The sequence below is a fragment of the Tachyglossus aculeatus genome, chromosome 11 (assembly GCF_015852505.1).
Source record: "Tachyglossus aculeatus isolate mTacAcu1 chromosome 11, mTacAcu1.pri, whole genome shotgun sequence".
NCBI lineage: Eukaryota > Metazoa > Chordata > Mammalia > Monotremata > Tachyglossidae > Tachyglossus > Tachyglossus aculeatus.
This window is the reverse complement of record NC_052076.1, coordinates 56,609,827-56,627,110: the sequence shown is the minus strand read 5'-3', so window position 1 is coordinate 56,627,110 and position 17,284 is coordinate 56,609,827. Positions and strand designations below refer to the sequence as shown.

At 50.4% G+C, this 17,284-nt stretch overlaps 1 protein-coding gene across 1 annotated transcript in view; it reads left to right on the top strand.

Annotated features, from left to right (window-relative positions):
* Nucleotides 1-8,491, top strand: part of NLRC5 (NLR family CARD domain containing 5) — a 68,293-nt gene extending 59,802 nt beyond the window's left edge. Inside the window, exons 42-48 of the mRNA XM_038754337.1 lie at nt 782-859; nt 2,377-2,460; nt 3,263-3,343; nt 3,943-4,026; nt 4,743-4,826; nt 5,613-5,696; nt 7,236-8,491. Of these exons, the coding sequence (XP_038610265.1) occupies nt 782-859; nt 2,377-2,460; nt 3,263-3,343; nt 3,943-4,026; nt 4,743-4,826; nt 5,613-5,696; nt 7,236-7,326 (586 nt within the window). The 3' untranslated portion in view covers nt 7,327-8,491. The remainder of the gene's footprint in view (nt 1-781; nt 860-2,376; nt 2,461-3,262; nt 3,344-3,942; nt 4,027-4,742; nt 4,827-5,612; nt 5,697-7,235) is intronic.
* The last annotated feature ends 8,793 nt before the right edge of the window (nt 8,492-17,284 follow it).

Below are 17,284 nucleotides of genomic sequence, written 5' to 3'. Positions count from 1 at the left end.
TTACTATGTGCAAAGCACTGTTCTAAGCGCTGGAGAGGCTACAAGGTGATCAGGTTGTCCCATGTGGGGCTCACAATCTTAATCCCCATTTTACAGATGAGGTAACTGAGGCACAGAGAAGTTAAGTGACTTGCCCAAAGTCACACAGCTGACAAGCAGTGGAGCCAGGATTTGAACCCATGACCTCTGACTCCCAAGCCTGTGCTCTTTCCCCTGAGCCACGCTGCTTCCCCATCCTGTGTCAGGGATTTCTAACTGAGCGCCTAGACCTCAGTCCCCATCTTCCAGATGGGGAAATCGTGGTACAGTGGGAGAGGGTGGGGAAGCACTTACCATGTGCCAGACACTGTACTAAGCATAGGGGTAGATACAAGTTTAGCAAGTTGGACGCAGTGTCCCACATGGAGCTCATAATCTCAATCCCCATTTTACGGATAAGGTAACTGAGGCCCAGAGAAGTGAAGCGATTTGCCCAAGGTCACACAGCAGACAAGTGGTGGAGCCAGGAAAAGACTAGTCTAGAGTGACTCGGTGAGGCAGGGGCGACTGGGTACTGGGCTGCTTGTGTCTTTTCTGGTGCTGTGACAAAGGCGAGATGGTGCTCAGCTGAATGAGCTCCCCAAGGAGGAGGTGGAGGCTCTGCACCAGAGGCTGGACATCAGTCCTTCCCAGAGGCAGGGGACTGGACAAGATGGCCTTTCTAGGTCCCTTCAAATGCTAGGATTGTCGGGGACTGAGACTATTGCTATAAGTCCCCTGTCACATTTTTCTTTCCTTTCAGATTAGGGAAAAACGCTATGGAAGATTTAACGGCCGTGGAACTGTCCAAGATTCTCCCCAGCTACTTGAAGATCCTTAAGTAAGTGCCACTCTAACCAAATGAGAACATGAGCCCAGAGAGAGTCCCGGGAGGCTGAGAGGGGAAGGGGCTTAGGAGGAGGAGGAGGAGAAGGGCAGGGTGGATAGGCAGCAGACAGTGGGAGCACAGGAGTGACCAGGTCAGACCATCAGACCAGTCTGTCAATTGGTGCAGTTTATTGAGCACGTTTTGTGTTCAGAGCACTGGAATAAGAACCTGGGAGAGTATTATAGGTTGGTAGGAATGATCCCTGCCCTCAAGGAGCTTACACTCCCAGGCTTCCTGGGAGAGTTTAGTTGATGAGGTCAGTCTTCAAAGGGGAAAGCTGAGGCCAGAAACCAATACTTCCCTTCCATTTTTTTTCTTAACGCCCAGCTCACAGGTCTACCCTATCCTTGGGGCTTTTCAGTCTCACCCAGCTCCGTTTCCTTCAGCCAAAATAGTCCATGGTCCCACTTTCCTTTTCCACTCAGCCTGATCGTTTCCCTGCATACTTTGAGCTCCTTCTAGGCAGGGAACATGTCCACCAACTCTATTATATTGTACTTCCCTAAGCCCTTAGCAGTGCTTTGCATCCCAAAAAATGCTCAATAAATACCATTGATTGATTGGTTCCATACCATAGTGACCTGTTTATATGGATTGGATGTAAGTCTGTCTTGCCTGTCCATGGGACTGTGAGCTCCTTGAGGACAGAAACCACGGTCAGATCTATGAATAGGCTAACGGGGCTGCAGTCCTGGGTCTGGGGGCCAAAGGGGCAGGGGCTTCCTGATTGATTTTGTTTTTAATGTAAAGAACCACCCCCAACACAGACGACAGCCAACCACCCAGTCCTCAAGCTATTCCTGGGCTCGTCCAGGAAGGGGTGGGCTCCTAAGATGGGGAGGGAGTGCAGATTTAGGGGTGTTCCCAAAATGACACTAACCAGAAGCCCCCTCCAAACTCACGATCTTCCCCTGGGGGAACCATGGCTGTTGACTGAGATAATAATAATAACTGTGGTATTTGTGAAGTATTTACTCTGTGCCAGGCACTGTACTAAGCACAGGGGTAGATACAAGTTAATCAAATGTGTACACAGCCCCTATCCCACATAGAGCTCATAGTCTCAATCCCCATTTTACAGATGAGGTAACTAAAGTCTAGAAAAGTGAAGTGACTTGCCTAAGGTCATATACAAACAACAAACAAGTGGTGGAGCTGGGATTAGAACCCATGACCTTCTGACTACAGATCCATGCTCTATCCACTAGGCCATACTGCTTTATTGCTGTATTGTACTGTCCCAAGTGCTTAATACAGTAATCTGCACGTAATAAATATGATTGAAATGGATGGATGATAGCGTCGGATGGATGGATGATAGCGTCGCCAGCTAGGACAGAGCTGATGGGTGGTCAGAATGGAGTTTAGGGTTGGCGGGAGGGCAGGGGCAGTGAAGCCCAGCTGGCACGCCAAGGCTGGCTGCTGACAGCCACTGACTAGTCCTGCTTCTCTCCTGTCCTGTTTTTCAGCCTGCAGTCCAACAACATAGGGCCGGAGGGGCTGGCTAGCCTGGCGCTGACCCTCGCTAGATGTCGGCAGGTGGAAGAGATCAGGTAGAGGGGTCAGGGCCCAGGGGGTTGTGGCCAGCCCAGCTCTGGGCCTGGAGCAGACATGCCAGGCCCAGAGGGGATGGGGAAGCAACCCAGGGGTCAGAGGCCAGAGGGGAGAGGCCTTAAGCTACTCTATTTTTGTTTGGTCATTTTTATGGTATTTGTTAAATGCTTACTGGGTGCCAGGCACTGTCCTAAGCTCTAGGGTGGACACAAGCAAATTAGGTTGGACAGAGTCCCTGTCCCACTTGGGGCCTACAGTCTTCATCCCCGTTTTACAGATGAGGTAACTGAGGCACAGAGAAATGAAATGACCTGCCCAAGGTCACATAGCAGACAAGTGACGGAGCAGGGATTAGAACCCTAGTCCTTTTAACTCCCAGGCCTGTGCTCTATCCACTAGGCCACACTGCTACTCTGCTCTGACCCAGGGCCAGGGAAGGTGCAGGAAGGGAAAGGGAGGCTTCTCCCTGGAAGATCACAGTTGCCCTGTTGGCCTGGTTGCAGTTGAGAGCGGGGATTGACCCTCTCAAGAGCCTCTAGACTGTAAACTCATTGTGGGCAGGGAAAGTGTCTACCAGCTGTCTTCTGTTGGACTCTCTCAAGCATTTAGTACAGTGCTCTGCTCACAGTAAGCACACAATAAATCCAACTGACTGACTGAAAATCCCAATTTGTGGTCCTCCCCGCCTCCTCCTTTGCCCACCGCTGGCCAGCTGATCCGAGGAGCAGCAGGAGGGAAGAGGGGAGGGTCGGCCTCCTCACAGTGCTGCTTCTCATGCCACCGTTTCTTCCTGCCCCATAGCTTAGCGGAAAACAGGTTTGGCGATGGGATTCCTCTGCTCTTCTCAAAGCTCTGTGGCCTCCCCAAGCTCAGGAAAATCGAGTGAGTGACCAGGGCCTGATGGGAGGCAGCTCAGCACCGATGTTCCCACTGGGGTTAGTCTGTTCCCGTGCCCTGCCCTGGGTGGATGGCTCCCAGGACTGGAGTGGGGGGTGGCACTGGCTCCCTCCCCTCCCAACCTCACTTCCCAAAAACAGACACTGTACCAGTTATGCCAACCCCATTTCTGGGGATCTGGAGAGGGTTAAGGCTTGGTCAGGGTTAGGTAAAGAGAGCCCTCCCCTGCCCTGGCAGTCTGAGAGGAGCTGGGTAAATATTGGGTTCGGGGCTGCGTATATCTATCAGGGCAAGGGAATGTTCCCCCTCCATCCCCCCACCCCTACCCCAGAACCATTCTTCCCAAATCCTCGCTGCAGCCTAATAGGACTGGGAGAAACATCTCCCTCTCACAACACTGCATATCTGGGGGAGTTGGTTCTGGGTGGGTGGCAGGCAAGACCTGGCCCACTCCCACCCGCAAAGAGCTGCAAAGCTCAGAACAGTGCCCAGGGAGCATTGTAGGAAAGTCAGCTTGGGTGTAACCGGTGGAATCTTTGCCTGTGTGGTGACCTTCTTCTTGCTTCCATCCTTCCTCATTTTAGCCTCAAGTGCTGTGGGATCAGAGACCAAGAATCTAAGCCTCTCGCTCGTAGCTTTGGCTCCTGCCCTGCCATGGAAGAAATCTTGTGAGTGTCACCCTCAGGCCAGGGTGCGGGTGGAGGATGGTGGAGGCGACTTCTCACCCACATCCTGTCCCTGGCCCGGAACGCCCTATCTCTTCATATCTGACAGACAATGATTCTCTCCACCCTCAAAACCTTATTAAAGGCGCATCTCCTCCACCCCACCCTCCAACCCCTCATTTGCTCTTCTCCTACTCCCTTCTGTATTGCCCTTCATTTGGATTTCCTCCCTTTATTCATCCCTCCCTCATTTCCACAGCTCTTATGTAAATATCTGAAATGTATTTATTTATGTTAACGTCTGTCTCTCCCTCTAGATTCTAGGCTCACTCTGGGCAGGGAACATGTCTACCAACTGTATTACATAGTACTCTCCCAAGCTCTTGGTACGGTGTTCTGCACAAAGTAAGTGCCCAATACATATGATTAAGAGAAGTTGCACAGAGCGACAGGCCTATAGTGTCCATTAATTCATTGTCTTGTTTATTAAGCACTTACTGTGCTCAGAGCATTGTCCTAAGTGCTTGGGAAAGTACGATACCTGCCTTTGGCCCATGATGACATCTAGGCAGGTCTATTTTTTCTCTCTGCTGCTCGCGGAAACACAATGGCCCTGGGCTCCTTGGCAAGCCCTCCCACCCCAGCCATTTGTAGCTATTTGCTGCTGCCTCTCCTTCTCTCTTTCCCCTTGGCCTTGACTCCATCGACTTTCCACACAGGTTATCCTGGAACTGCTTGGGGGATGAAGGGGCCACTGAGTTGGCCCAGGTCCTGCCACAGCTGACCAAGCTGAGGAGGTTGGAGTGAGTATGTGTGGTCAGGTCCAGTGTGGGCTGTGTCCTAGCAGCGAGGTGCCCGCCTTAGGGGCCGACGGGTGCAGGAAGGGCATCTGTTTGGCTTCTTATCTCCCCAGAAGGCATCCCTGATGGATCAGTCCCTCCCAGAGAGATTCCAGTTCCCATACTGTGTCACCCGCTCTGGAGTGTCACAGTCTCCGCATTCAGAAAGTTCCACCTTTGCTTAAGCCTAAACCCCTTCTGCTGCAGAGCCATTATCTTTTAATAATCGTGGTATTTGTTAAGCGCTGTCTGTGTGCCAGGCACTGTAATAAGTGTTGGGGTGGATACAAGCAAATCTGGTTGGACACAGTCCCTGCCCCATGTGGGGCTCACAGTCTCAATCCCCATTTTACAGAGGGGATAACTGAGGCACAGAGACTAATAGTAATAATAATTCTTGTATTTAAGTGCTTGCTATATGCTAAGCACTGTTCTAAATACTGGGGTAGAAACAATATTATCAGGTTGAACACAGTCCCTGTCCCACATAGGGCTCACGGTCTTAATCCCCATTTTCCAGAAGAGGGAACTGAGGCACAGAGAAGTGAAGTGACTTGCATATGGTACTGTGACTCCTGGGCCCATTAGGCCATGCTGCTTCTCTGGTAGGGAGGCAGCCCCCTCCACTATGCCACCTCAGGGAATGTCCAGTGGTCTGGGGATGATCTGGGGTCATCTAGGTGGATATCAGGATGTCAACTCCCCTGCCCCCTCCTAAATTGCATTTTCTCATCTCTCTCTTCCTGGAAGTCTGGAGAGTAATCAGATCACCGCACAGGGCGCCCGGCAGCTGGTAGAAGGGCTAGCACAAGGACCCAGTATCCAAGTCATACGGTAAGATGGCACACCAGCCACCCTGAAAGGCAGCGTCCTGTCCTGGCCCCTGTTAGAGTGGAGGTCGCACAGATGGCAGAGCTGCTGGCAAAGTGAGCCCCCGGCCTCACCCTCTGGTTTACCCCCATTCAAGGACCAAATTGGGTTCTGGGATCATCTCTCCGCCCATCGGTTGTCGCATCAATCAATCACTGGTATTTACTGAGCACCAACTGTATGCAGAGCACTGTACTAAGAGCTTGGAAAGTACAGTACAGCAGAATTGGTAGACGCGATCCCTGCCCAAAAAGGAGCTTAAGGTCTAGAGGGGGAGACAGACAGTAGTATAACCTAGGGAAAGGGCAAGTAGTAGAGTGGAAGGTGCCTAGTACAGTGCTTTGCCCACAGCAAATGCTCAGTATAAACTCTGACTTAGGGAGAAAGTGTCTGCCTTTGAGGAGCTTATAGTCTAATGGGGAGACAGCCACAACCAGACACCAACAAACATAAATCACAAGCAATAGAAGCAATAAACATAAAACATACATATGTGCACTCTCAGCAGAAATATTTGACTTGCAACCACAGAGATAAACAGTACTAAGTGTCACTGGAGTGTGCTTGGAATAGCCAGGGATCTGGGAAGGCTCCAAACAATATCAATCAGTTGTATTTAATGTGCACCAACTAAGCGCAAAACACTGCATACTGATCACTGGGAGAAGACAATGTTATCAGCATCACCATCATCTTCATCAATGGTATTGAGTGCTTACTGTGTGCAGAGCTCTGTACTAAGCGCTTGGGAGAGGACAGTACAAGAGAGGTGGTAGAATGTTCCCTGACCACAGTGAATTTACTACGGAAGCAAGACACAATTTTCCTCCCCCCGAGAAGCTTTCAATCTATGGAGGGAGACAGCTGGAATTATGAAATGGGAGCAAAGGAAAAACAAGTACAAATTTGTCAGAATGAAAATAGCTAAATAAAGCATTTAATACACAAACATATAATAATAATAGTTGTAGTACTTGTTAAGCAATTGCTTTGTGCCAAGCACTGCACTAAGTAAGCACTGGGGTAGATTCAGGATGATCAGGTTGGACTCAGTCCCTGTCCCACGTAAGGCTCGCAGTTTAAGTAGGAGGGGGAACAGATATTGAATCCCCATTTTACAGATGAGGAAAGTAAGGCACAGGGAAGTTAAGTGACTTGCATTTCTACTGAGTCATGCTGTTTCTCAAATAGATAAATATTCTTATGGATATACTCTTTGGAGGTGGGAGTTTTCAATAGTTTTGGAGAGGAGGGAGGTGTTTGGCAAAGAGAAAAGGGAGAAATGGCACCAAGGCTCCTAAAGAAGAGGGAATGGAGAAAGGGAGAAGCAGGAGGAAGACGGACAGTGCTGTCTCTCTCTCTCTCGCTGTTGCGGCCCCCCCGGTACCCCCTTCTTGGAGGCACGCAGGGCAATAAGGTCCTCTGCTCCCCGCCATTCCGGGCAGCCCAGACTCAATGCCCGGGGTTTCCAACTTTCCCCTCACCTACCCTTCCCTTCCGCAGCCTGTGGAAAAATCGGATCCCTAAGGATGTAGCCAGACAACTCCAAGAGCAGGACTCCCGGCTGGACTTCTCCTCCTTCCCTCAGCAGTAGCCAAACCGGGGCAACGAAGGACATGGCTGCCTTCGGGTCTCTTCTCTCATGCAATGTGCTCACTGCCAGGACGAAGAGAGCCACCACACGGGAGGAACCGCCTCTGGATGGTTGGTTTTCCCTGGACGGCCAGAAAGATCCCCCTGGTTCCCAGGGCTCTGAGAGTAGCAGAGTCTGGGCCATGGGGAGAACCCAGTGTCTCGCCAGGACCAGTTTAAGGTGGTGGACGATCTCGGGCAGAGAAGCCAGTGGGTCTCTAACCTTCCCCGCTCCCACACCTCTGGTGCTTTCTTTTGGTGGCAGTCATGCTGTGGCCTGCTCGGAGTCGGGGAGCCGGCTGAATGTCCTCGCTACCCCTGTGGCAGCGGGCCCAGGACACCCGTTGATTTGGTCAGTGGTTACAGCCTCCCTCATTCTCCCAGGGCCAACACATAGGCCCTCCTCTTGGGGCCGGACTGATGCAGTGGGGCTTAGGCTTGGCCTGGGCAAATGGGAGGGAGATGCTGGCCTACTTCTGGCTCCATGGGCACCTGGACTACTTGCACCTTAATTTATGGTTTTTTATCTCTTGGTAAATGGTTAATTTGTAAAATATTTTATTTATATCCTTGTTTACAGTGGTAGTTGGGTGGCTGGCACCCTCCAGTGCTGATTTCTGTTATTCCCACTTACTCCCTCTTTGGGTTCCCCCAGACCAGGCTGGGCCCCTACCTCAGACAGAGCTGGAGGCGCGCCAACTCTTTCACCGTAACCTTTGGCTCGGTCGTCCAAGAGAAGCCACAAGGCTGACTGAGACGGTGACCTTGCTGTGAACAGCAGCGCCTCCGGGCATCAGCAAACACTATTCTCTGGGCCCCCGGAGCACCTGAGCCTGAGGCAGTCTAGGGTAGTGGTCTGGGTTTGGGGTAGGTGTACCCTAACCACTGGCAGCCTCCCCTCCGCCATCCCCGTTCTCAGCCCTTCTCTTTGCTAATAGGTCAGACTCAGAAGTATAGCTCAGGGAGCGCCTGCATCATGAAGGGGCCGGCGTGACCGGGAATTACTGATCCCTGGAGAGGGCCAGGGAGAGGCCCCTGAGGGAAGACAAGGGGATTCAGAGCTGCTGAGCAAGAGCATATAAACCCCAGCACCACAGAGATTCCTTAGAAGCCACCCTGCTGGGCTCCAAAAAAATAAAAGAAGGATTTGGTGACTGTGACTAAGTTGATTTGATTGCTCCTGGGTGTGGGATGTGCCCCCTTTCCTCTGGCTTGGCCTTGCTACAACTCTGTGATGGTGGAGCGTCCTCCAATGGGGCACTTTGGTCCCTAGAGCCGCCTGCCCCAGGTACAGGAAATCAGTTCACTTCAAGGGAGGGTTTCGGGGAAAGCCCACCCAAAGGCAGGGGGATGGATACTAAGACTTCAAGGTCACGCTGCCAGCCTTAGAAATCAAAACTGAAGTGGTCTTCCTAACCTTCCCCCAGGGCAAGGGCTGGGATGGGTGTGATTCTGGATCGCTACCACTGGAGGGCAGGCTGCTCCACCGTTGTGTCCCTTAGTCCACTGTGGCTAAAAGGAGTAATAATAATAATAATAATAATGGCATTTATTAAGCGCTTACTATGTGCAGAGCACTGTTCTAAGCGCTGGGGAATTTACAAGCTTATCAGGTTGTCCCATGTGGGGCTCACAGTCTTCATCCCCATTTTACAGATGAGGGAACCGAGGCCCAGAGAAGTTAAGTGACTTGCCCAAAGTCACACAGCTGACGAGTGGTGGAGCCGGGATTTGAACCCGTGACCTCTGACTCCAAAGCCCGTGCTCTTTCCACTGAGCCACGCTGCTTCCCAGAGAAGACATTTCTCTGGGACTCTGGGCATATTCATGGGTGAGAGCGCTCCTGGATTATCGTGACAGGGAAGGTGGAAACACACTGACACCACCCCTTCCTGCTCACCTTGGGTAGGTCTTTGCGGCAGGTTGGCGTAAGTTATTTCTGACTTATGGAGCGACCTGGACTCCCCACCTCCTTCCCCAGCTTCTTCCTGCCTCCAAGAAGAAAGTTGCCAAGGCCAGATGCCAGCTTCCCCCTCCCTGAGGACACTGTTTGCCAAGAGAATCGGCTTCATCTGTGCCAGGGCTCTTACACATTTTGCCCCAGGGCCAGGGGACTCCCCTGGCAGGGAGCTCCAGCAGATCGTAGATCCAAACTGGGCTGCCTTGCTGCCCTGCCCTCATCTGTCCCTCGAGTGGCAGGCAGTCCACCTCTCTTCCCCAGACATAGGCACCCCAATGTCAAAGAGTGCTAGAAACCTAGAGAGGATGGGGTCTCACCTTCTGTGGTCTAAACCCAGATTAGAGGCTCGTCTGGGGCGGGGTGGGGGAAGTGGGAGGAGGTTAAGAACCAGTCTTCACAGAGACAAGGAAATGGATGACAGAACCACCGAGGCAGGTTCCTTCCATCTTGAGGGGTCTGAAAGTGGGGCCCGGCCTGACCAGGGGGCTTCAGCGGTCTCCTGGTCTCAGTGGCTGGAGTGTAGAGAGGCCTGACTTCTGCCCAGGACACGAGCCTGGGATAGAGGGGGCCTGCTGGAAGCAGTAGGGTTTCATTAGAATGCATTTTCCACTTTTCAGAGTGAGCTGGGCTTCCTGTTTATTGCCCCTGCCTGAAGCTCTCAAGTATTTCCTGCAACGGCCTGGCCCCTCCCAGAATAAACACAGAAGCATCCAGAGAAGTTTATGGCCTGGAGAAAAACGGTCCCACTGTTCCTAGAAGAGAGGAAAGTGAGATCAAATTTCCCTTAAAAAGATCCCACATCTGCTCCCTGGCTCCTAACCTGGTTTATCTCCCAACCCGGCCCTGCCGGTCCTTGTCATGAGCCTGGCTAATCTGATCCCAGCATACAAATAAATGCACACCCTCAGGGCAGGGGAAGAAATTAGGCCCAGCCTAAAGGAAATCAACCTGGGAGAAAGAAGTGGAAACGAAAAGCCCGTCCCACTGCCCAAGCACCGTGTTGTGGGTCTAATTATGGACACCCAGGGGCCTCAGCTGGGCCTTCCTCATCAGAGCAGAAAGAGCAGGCTGACAAAATGTTTTTCAAATGGCTGAGTAGGCTCAGAAACTCTCACTGCAAATCTGGGCTCTCCTTCACCAGGCTTATGACCCTTCTCTTCAGCCAGCTGTCAGGTGCTGTTCCTGATCCCCTCTCTTTTTCTGTCCCCTTTCCTTTCCCCCAACTCCCTCGCCGCTCCTTTAGAATATCTTCTATCGCTGGGCTAGCAAGCCTGTGGTTTCTTGTCTAATAATAATAATTATTGTCCTTGTTAAGCACTTACTATGTGTCAAGCACTGTTCTAAGTAATCAGGTTGTCCCACGTGGGTCTGACAATCTTAATCCCCATTTTACAGATGAGGTAACTGAGGCAGAGAGAAGTTAAGTGACTTGCCCAAGGTCACACAGCAGTCTACATTGGATCTTCACCACTCTCTGCCATCACTGCTCGCTGAAGGAGGGAGAGGTGTTATTTCTGTTCAATTTTAAGCCCCTTGAGGATAATGTCTTTAGCTTCAGGTGTACTTCCTCAAGCACTTAACACAGTGCTTTGCACAATAGTAGATGTTTAGGTGATGGTATCAATTGATTGATGCCCCACAATGTTGAACGCAAAGCCTTGACATTCTAAACACAGACCATCAAAAACAATAGCCTTCTCACACTTTATTGCTCGGGACTAAGCATTTGTGGAAGGTTGACTTCTGAAACCTTGTTGACAAGGGAAATTGAACTGGGGGACTCCAAGCTTAGTGGTTTCTGGATAGTTCATCATCATCATCAATCGTATTTATTGAGCGCTTACTGTGTGCAGAGCACTGTACTAAGCGCTTGGGAAGTACAAATTGGCAACATATAGAGACAGTCCCTACCCAACAGTGGGCTCAAGGAAGTGATCTTGAAGTCATCGGGTTATCCTCCTGCCTATTCACCGCCCCAGCCAGGCAGCTAGAGACTCTTGTCTTAAAGATTTTCCAAACGGAAAGAGGCACCTCAACAGAGAGAGGAAACCGGGAAACTGTCCAAGGATCTGTGGATCTGGGGGAGGTACCCAAAGTCCTTTTAGGGTTCAGAGCCTTGGCCCCTTCTGAAGCAACTTCCAGAGCTTGAAGCATGCTCAGTCATGGGAGAAGCTCCCAATGTGTATACTTTAAGCCCTGGGACCACCTGTGGGCTTTACCCTATCTCTCTTTCTCTCCCCCTCCCTTCCCCACCTCCTCTCACACTGTCCATGATGTTGTCAGGCAAAGGGCTCTTAGCCAGAGCTCTGTTTTGGGGCTCTTGAGTAAGCTGTTTTGCAAGCTTCGCGGCCTCCTTCAGTAAGGTGGTGTGGAAGCCTTCGCTAACATCCAGCCTAAATGCCTCCTGTTCTGGCCACAGTGGTTGTGGAGAACCACTGCTCTCCATCTCAGAGGTTAATCACAGAAGCAGTGTGGCTCAGTGGAAAGAGCACGGGCTTTTAGACTGTGAGCCCACTGTTGGGTAGGGACTGTCTCTATATGTTGCCAACTTGTACTTCCCAAGCGCTTAGTACAGTGCTCTGCACACAGTAAGCGCTCAATAAATACAATTGATTGATTGATTGAGTCAGAGGTCATGGGTTCAAATTCAGGCCCCGCCAGCTGTCAGCTGTGTGACTTTTTGGGCAAGTCACTTAACTTCTCTGTGCCTCAGTTACCTCATCTGTAAAATGGGGATTAAAACTGTGAACCCCCCGTGGGACAACCTGATCACCTTGTAACCTCCCCAGCGCTTAGAACAGTGCTTTGCACATAGTAAGCCTTTAACAGATACCATCATCATTATTATTATTATCTCCCTCGGGGTCCTCTGGCATTGCCTCTGCCCAACTTCCTGACAGAACAGCCTTGGGAATGTGCCTTGGAAATCAGTGACCAGACATTCCGAGGGTTCCTCGGACTGGAAAACTTGCCCCCAGGAGGGAGGAGGATGGGGAGCGCTGCTTGTCCCAGAAGTCCCTTTGGGAAAGGGCAGCTTGATTGGCAGTCTTTTTAAAGTCCAGTCCTTCTGCCCTGGGGCGCGCTGACTACTCGGCTTCCTTAATGCCTGGCTCCCCAGAGCTAATCAATCGTGTTGCCACGGGGCCAGCAGTGCCCCGATGCTGACAGAGAATTTGCCTCAGATGCTCAGGGAACTAGGCGCAGGGACAGAGAAACCCAGCTCCACTTAATAATAATAATAATAATGACGGCATTTGTTAAAGCGCTTACTATGTGCAAAGCACTGTTCTAAGCGCTGGGGAGGTTACAAGGTGATCAGGTTGTCCCACGTGGGGCTCACAGTCTTAATCCCCATTTTCCAGATGAGGGAACTGAGGCCCAGAGAAGTGAAGTGACTTGCCCAAAGTCACACAGCTGACAAGTGGCGGAGCTGGGATTTGAACCCATGACCTCTGACTCCAAAGCCCGGGCTCTTTCCACTGAGCCATGCTGCTTCTCTAACCATCAATCCATCCGAAATCAGCCTGGACGAGCGCCACGGTTCCACCCAGTCCCCAAAGAGCCACTTTCTCAGAAGGAAGATTCTGCCCCCTCCCAAAAACCACATCTCACTCATTTTAGGTGAGCAGCAGCAGCATTGCAAGCTCAAATAACAGAACAGTGATGGCATTTGTGAACTGCTTTCTAAGTGCCAAGCACTACCGAAAGCATAGGGGCAGATACAAGATAATTAGCTTGGATGCAATTTCTGTCCCACATGGATCTCACAGTCTAAGAGGGAGGCAGAACAAGTATTTATCCCCATTTTACAGATGAGGAAACTGAAGCACAGAAAGGTAAAGTGACTTGCCCAAGGTCATGCAGCAAGCAAGGATGAGAGCCAGAGCTAGAACCCAGGTCTCCTGACTCCTAGTTCTGTGCTATTTCACTTTGACCTGGAAGGGAATGCAAGAGGTCATCTAGACAATGCCCCTCTCTGTGCGGATATACATCTAAATCATCCCGCAGGGATCACTGTCAGCTTCTTTCTTTAAAATCTCCAAGATGGATATTCCACTGCCTCCCTTACAAATATAGTTCAATCTTCCCCCATCGCTATAGTCCACCTGTTCCTCTCCAAACTTCCACCATGTTAATCCAAGCACTTGTTCTATCCCCCTTTGATTACTGGATCAGCCTCCTTGCTGACCTCCCTGCCTCCTGTCTCTCCCCACTCCAGGCCATACTTCACTCTGTTGCCCGGATAATTTTTCTACAACAGTCCATGTTTCCCCACTCCTCAGGAATCTCCAGTGGTTGCCCATCCACCTCCACATCAAACAGAAACTCCTTACCATTGACTTTAAAGCTCTCAATCGCCCTGCCCCCTTTTCCTTACCTCACTGCTTTCCTACTACAACCCAGCCGATTGCTTCTAGGGTATCTGCCAGGAATTCTTGCTGGCTAACCACAAGCCCTCCTGGTCTCCACTTCCTCGGTCTTTAAGACAAGCAGAGAATGCTTGCTCACTGGAACTCATGCACTAGCCTCCTGAATTTGAAGGCTATAATCCAATTCCCTTCTGGCCTTGGCTTTCAGGCTAAACAAGCCAGTGTCTTTAGTCCACAAGAAACCTCTCTCCCAACATTTTTCCCTGAGCTTCCTCATGTTTTCCACTGAAATGGGAACCAGAGGGAGAAGCTGGGCATGATGTTCTGAACTGAAGAAAGGGGAACGTGTAGACTCAATCAATCAATCAATGGTATTTATTGAGTGTTTACTGTATGCAGAGCACTTGGGAGAGTATAATACAACAGAGTGGGTAGATACACTCCCTGCCTATGACAAAATTACAGCCTAGATTTTTGGGCACGCTCTGGGTGAAGGGACTACTCGCTGCTCATTAAGGCTGGGCCTGCTGTGGGATAGTGGAACAACCCACGGAGCAATTGGAATAAAAACCAGTGCTCCTTCCTGATCTGGGCGGAGGGGTGGGAAGTTTGGATTTCAGGAGACCTCCCTGCCTCCCAGCCTGAGAACACCTTAATTCATCAAACCACAGGAGTAGCAGACTCATGAATTGTTTCCTCTGAATCTAAGTGGCTGAGTATACAAAAATATGGCACCGTGTCTAAATATAGAAACATGTTTACAGAGAAATGATGTGCAGAAACTTATTCGTCTATATAAATATACACATCATAATGAGAGTAGAAAGGGATATTTAGGGAAACTTGTGCATTTCCAAGTACACACAATAGAATGTTGTGTTTATATACATTAATTTATACACATGAATAAAAATAACTGCTTCCTTACAGAAATATGCAGCTGAGTTAATGTGTACACACCCATGTGGACATAAGCCTTTTGTCTGCATCTATCCACATGCATCTAAAGACAGACCTTAAAACATTATAGATCAAAATGGCCTAGACAGATGAACTGTGTGTGTACATAAAACAGTATGTGTAGAAATATCTTCTAAATCCTTTGGGGGAAGTGGGCGGCAAAGAAAGTGCTTGCTAAATGCTATTACTACTCCTCCTCCTCCTCTCACACGGGAAAACACTCCCTCCAGCTTTTCTTAATTATCAAAGACCCTCTACTTGCCTCGTGCCTGAAGGGGCCCTGACTAGGACCACTTACCCGATTTTGCAACAGTTGCATTCATTCATTCAATCGTATTTATTGAGCACTTACTGTGTGCAGAGCACTGTACTAAACGCTGGGGAAGTACAATTCAGCAGCAGCCTGCTGCTTGGGGGAATCCACGAGGCTTTTTTTCTGCAGGAAGATACCAATCTCTCCCTCCTTCTCTCCTCTCTGGCTCTCTCTTTTTGGGATAAGAATCACTAAAGAAAGTCCACTATCCTTATCCTTCTTTTTCACCCCTGCAGCTCAGTCCTAGGGTATTCTGGCAAGGGGCAGGGAAGCTATTCAGCGCTTAAAACAGTGTTTGGCACATAGTCAGCGCTTAACAAATTCCATTATTATTATTCCTCTTCTCCCCATTCGGAGAAGGTTGCATTTGGAGAGGCTTCCTTCTACAGCGCGATGAGGCATTCCCTCCTTCAAGAAGACGCGTTATAATAATGATGGTATTTGTTAAGCGCTTACTATGTGCCAAGCACAGTTCTAAGAGCTGGGATAGATACAAGGTGATCAGGTTGTCCCACGTGGGGCTCACAGTCTTCATCCCCATTTTCCAGAGGGTAACCAAGGTACAGTGAAGGTAAGTGACTTGCCCAAAGTCACACAGCTGACAAGGTGGCGGAGCAGGATTAGAATCCACGACCTCTGACTCCCAAACCCGGGCTCTTTCCACTAAACCACAATGTTTCCCGTTATGTGACAGGTAGTGAGCCCCCTTCCTAGATTCCCCCCCCCTTTTTGGGCACTAAATGCATTTAGTTAACTCTCAGGTGTGAGTGCGGGTAGGGGGGACGGCCAGCTGCCGGACTTAATAATAATGATAGTATTTGTTAAGTGCTTACTATGTGCAAAGCACTGTTCTAAGTGCTGGGGTAGATACAAGGTTATCGGGTTATCCCACATGGGGCTCACAGTCTTAGTCCCCATTTTACAGATGAGGGAACTGAGGCACAGATAAGTTAAATGACTTGCCCAAAGTCACACAGCTGACAAGTGGCAGAGCTGGGATTCGAACCCATGACCTCTGACTCCAAAGCCCGGGCGCCTTCCACTGAGTCACGCGGCTGACTTCAGTGGGAAATGGTCCGGATGGCCGGGGTAGTGGTGGCTTAGTCTGGGAATGTTCACACCGACCAGACAAGGTCCCCAGCGGGGACCGTTCAGCATTGGCAGGGGCATTCGGTAATGTGAAAATCTGGAACGGGCAGGGGGTCGCCTGGTGGGCCTGTGTGAAGCAGCGTGGCTCAGTGGAAAGAGCCCAGGCTTTGGAGTCAGAGATCATGGGTTCAAATCCCGACTCCGCCAACTGTCAGCTGTGTGACTTTGGGCAAGTCACAGCCTCTCTGGGCCTCAGTTCCCTCATCTGTAAAATGGAGATTAAAACTGTGAGCCCCCAGTGGGACAACCTGATCACCTTGTAACCTCCCCAGTGCTGAGAACCATACTTTGCACATAGTAAGCGCTTAACAAATACCATTATTATTATATGTGAAGCCCGAAGTGCGCCTGCTGCAAACATTCAGGACGGCCCATGGCGGGGTTCCCCACGCGAAGCATATATCTGCCCAGATTTGTTACTCTATTTTACTTGTACATATTTACTAGTCTATTTATTTTGTTAATGATGCTCATATAGCTATAATTCTATTTCTTCCGACGATTTTGACACCTGTCTCCATGCTTTGTTTTGTCGTCCGTCTCCCCCTTCTAGACAGTGAGCCCGTTGTTGGGTAGGGACCGTCTCTATATGTTGCCGACTTGTACTTCCCAAGTGCTTAGTACAGTACTCCGCACACAGTAAGCACTCGATAAATACGATTGAATGAATGAATGAACGTCCGGAACGGCCAACGGCAGGGCGTGAACGTTTGGAACGGTTCTTCAAAACGGTCCTCAAAAATCTCCAGTGGCTACCAATCAACCTACGCATCAGGCAGAAACTCCTCACCCTGGGCTTCAAGGCTGTCCATCACCTCGCCCCCTCCTACCTCACCTCCCTTCTCTCCTTCTCCAGCCCAGCCTGCACCCTCCGCTCCTCCGCCGCTCACCTCCTCACCGTGCCTCGTTCTCGCCTGTCCCGCCGTCGACCCCCGGCCCACGTCCTCTCCCGGGCCTGGAATGTCCTCCCTCTGCCCATCCGCCAAGCTAGCTCTCTTCCTCCCTTCAAGCTCCTACTGAGAGCTCACCTCCTCCAGGAGGCCTTCCCACACTGAGCCTCCTCCTTCCTCTCCCCCTCCTCCCTACCTCCTTCCCTTCCCCACAGCACTTGTATATATGTATATATGTTTGTACGTATTTATTACTCTTTATTTTACTTGTACATATT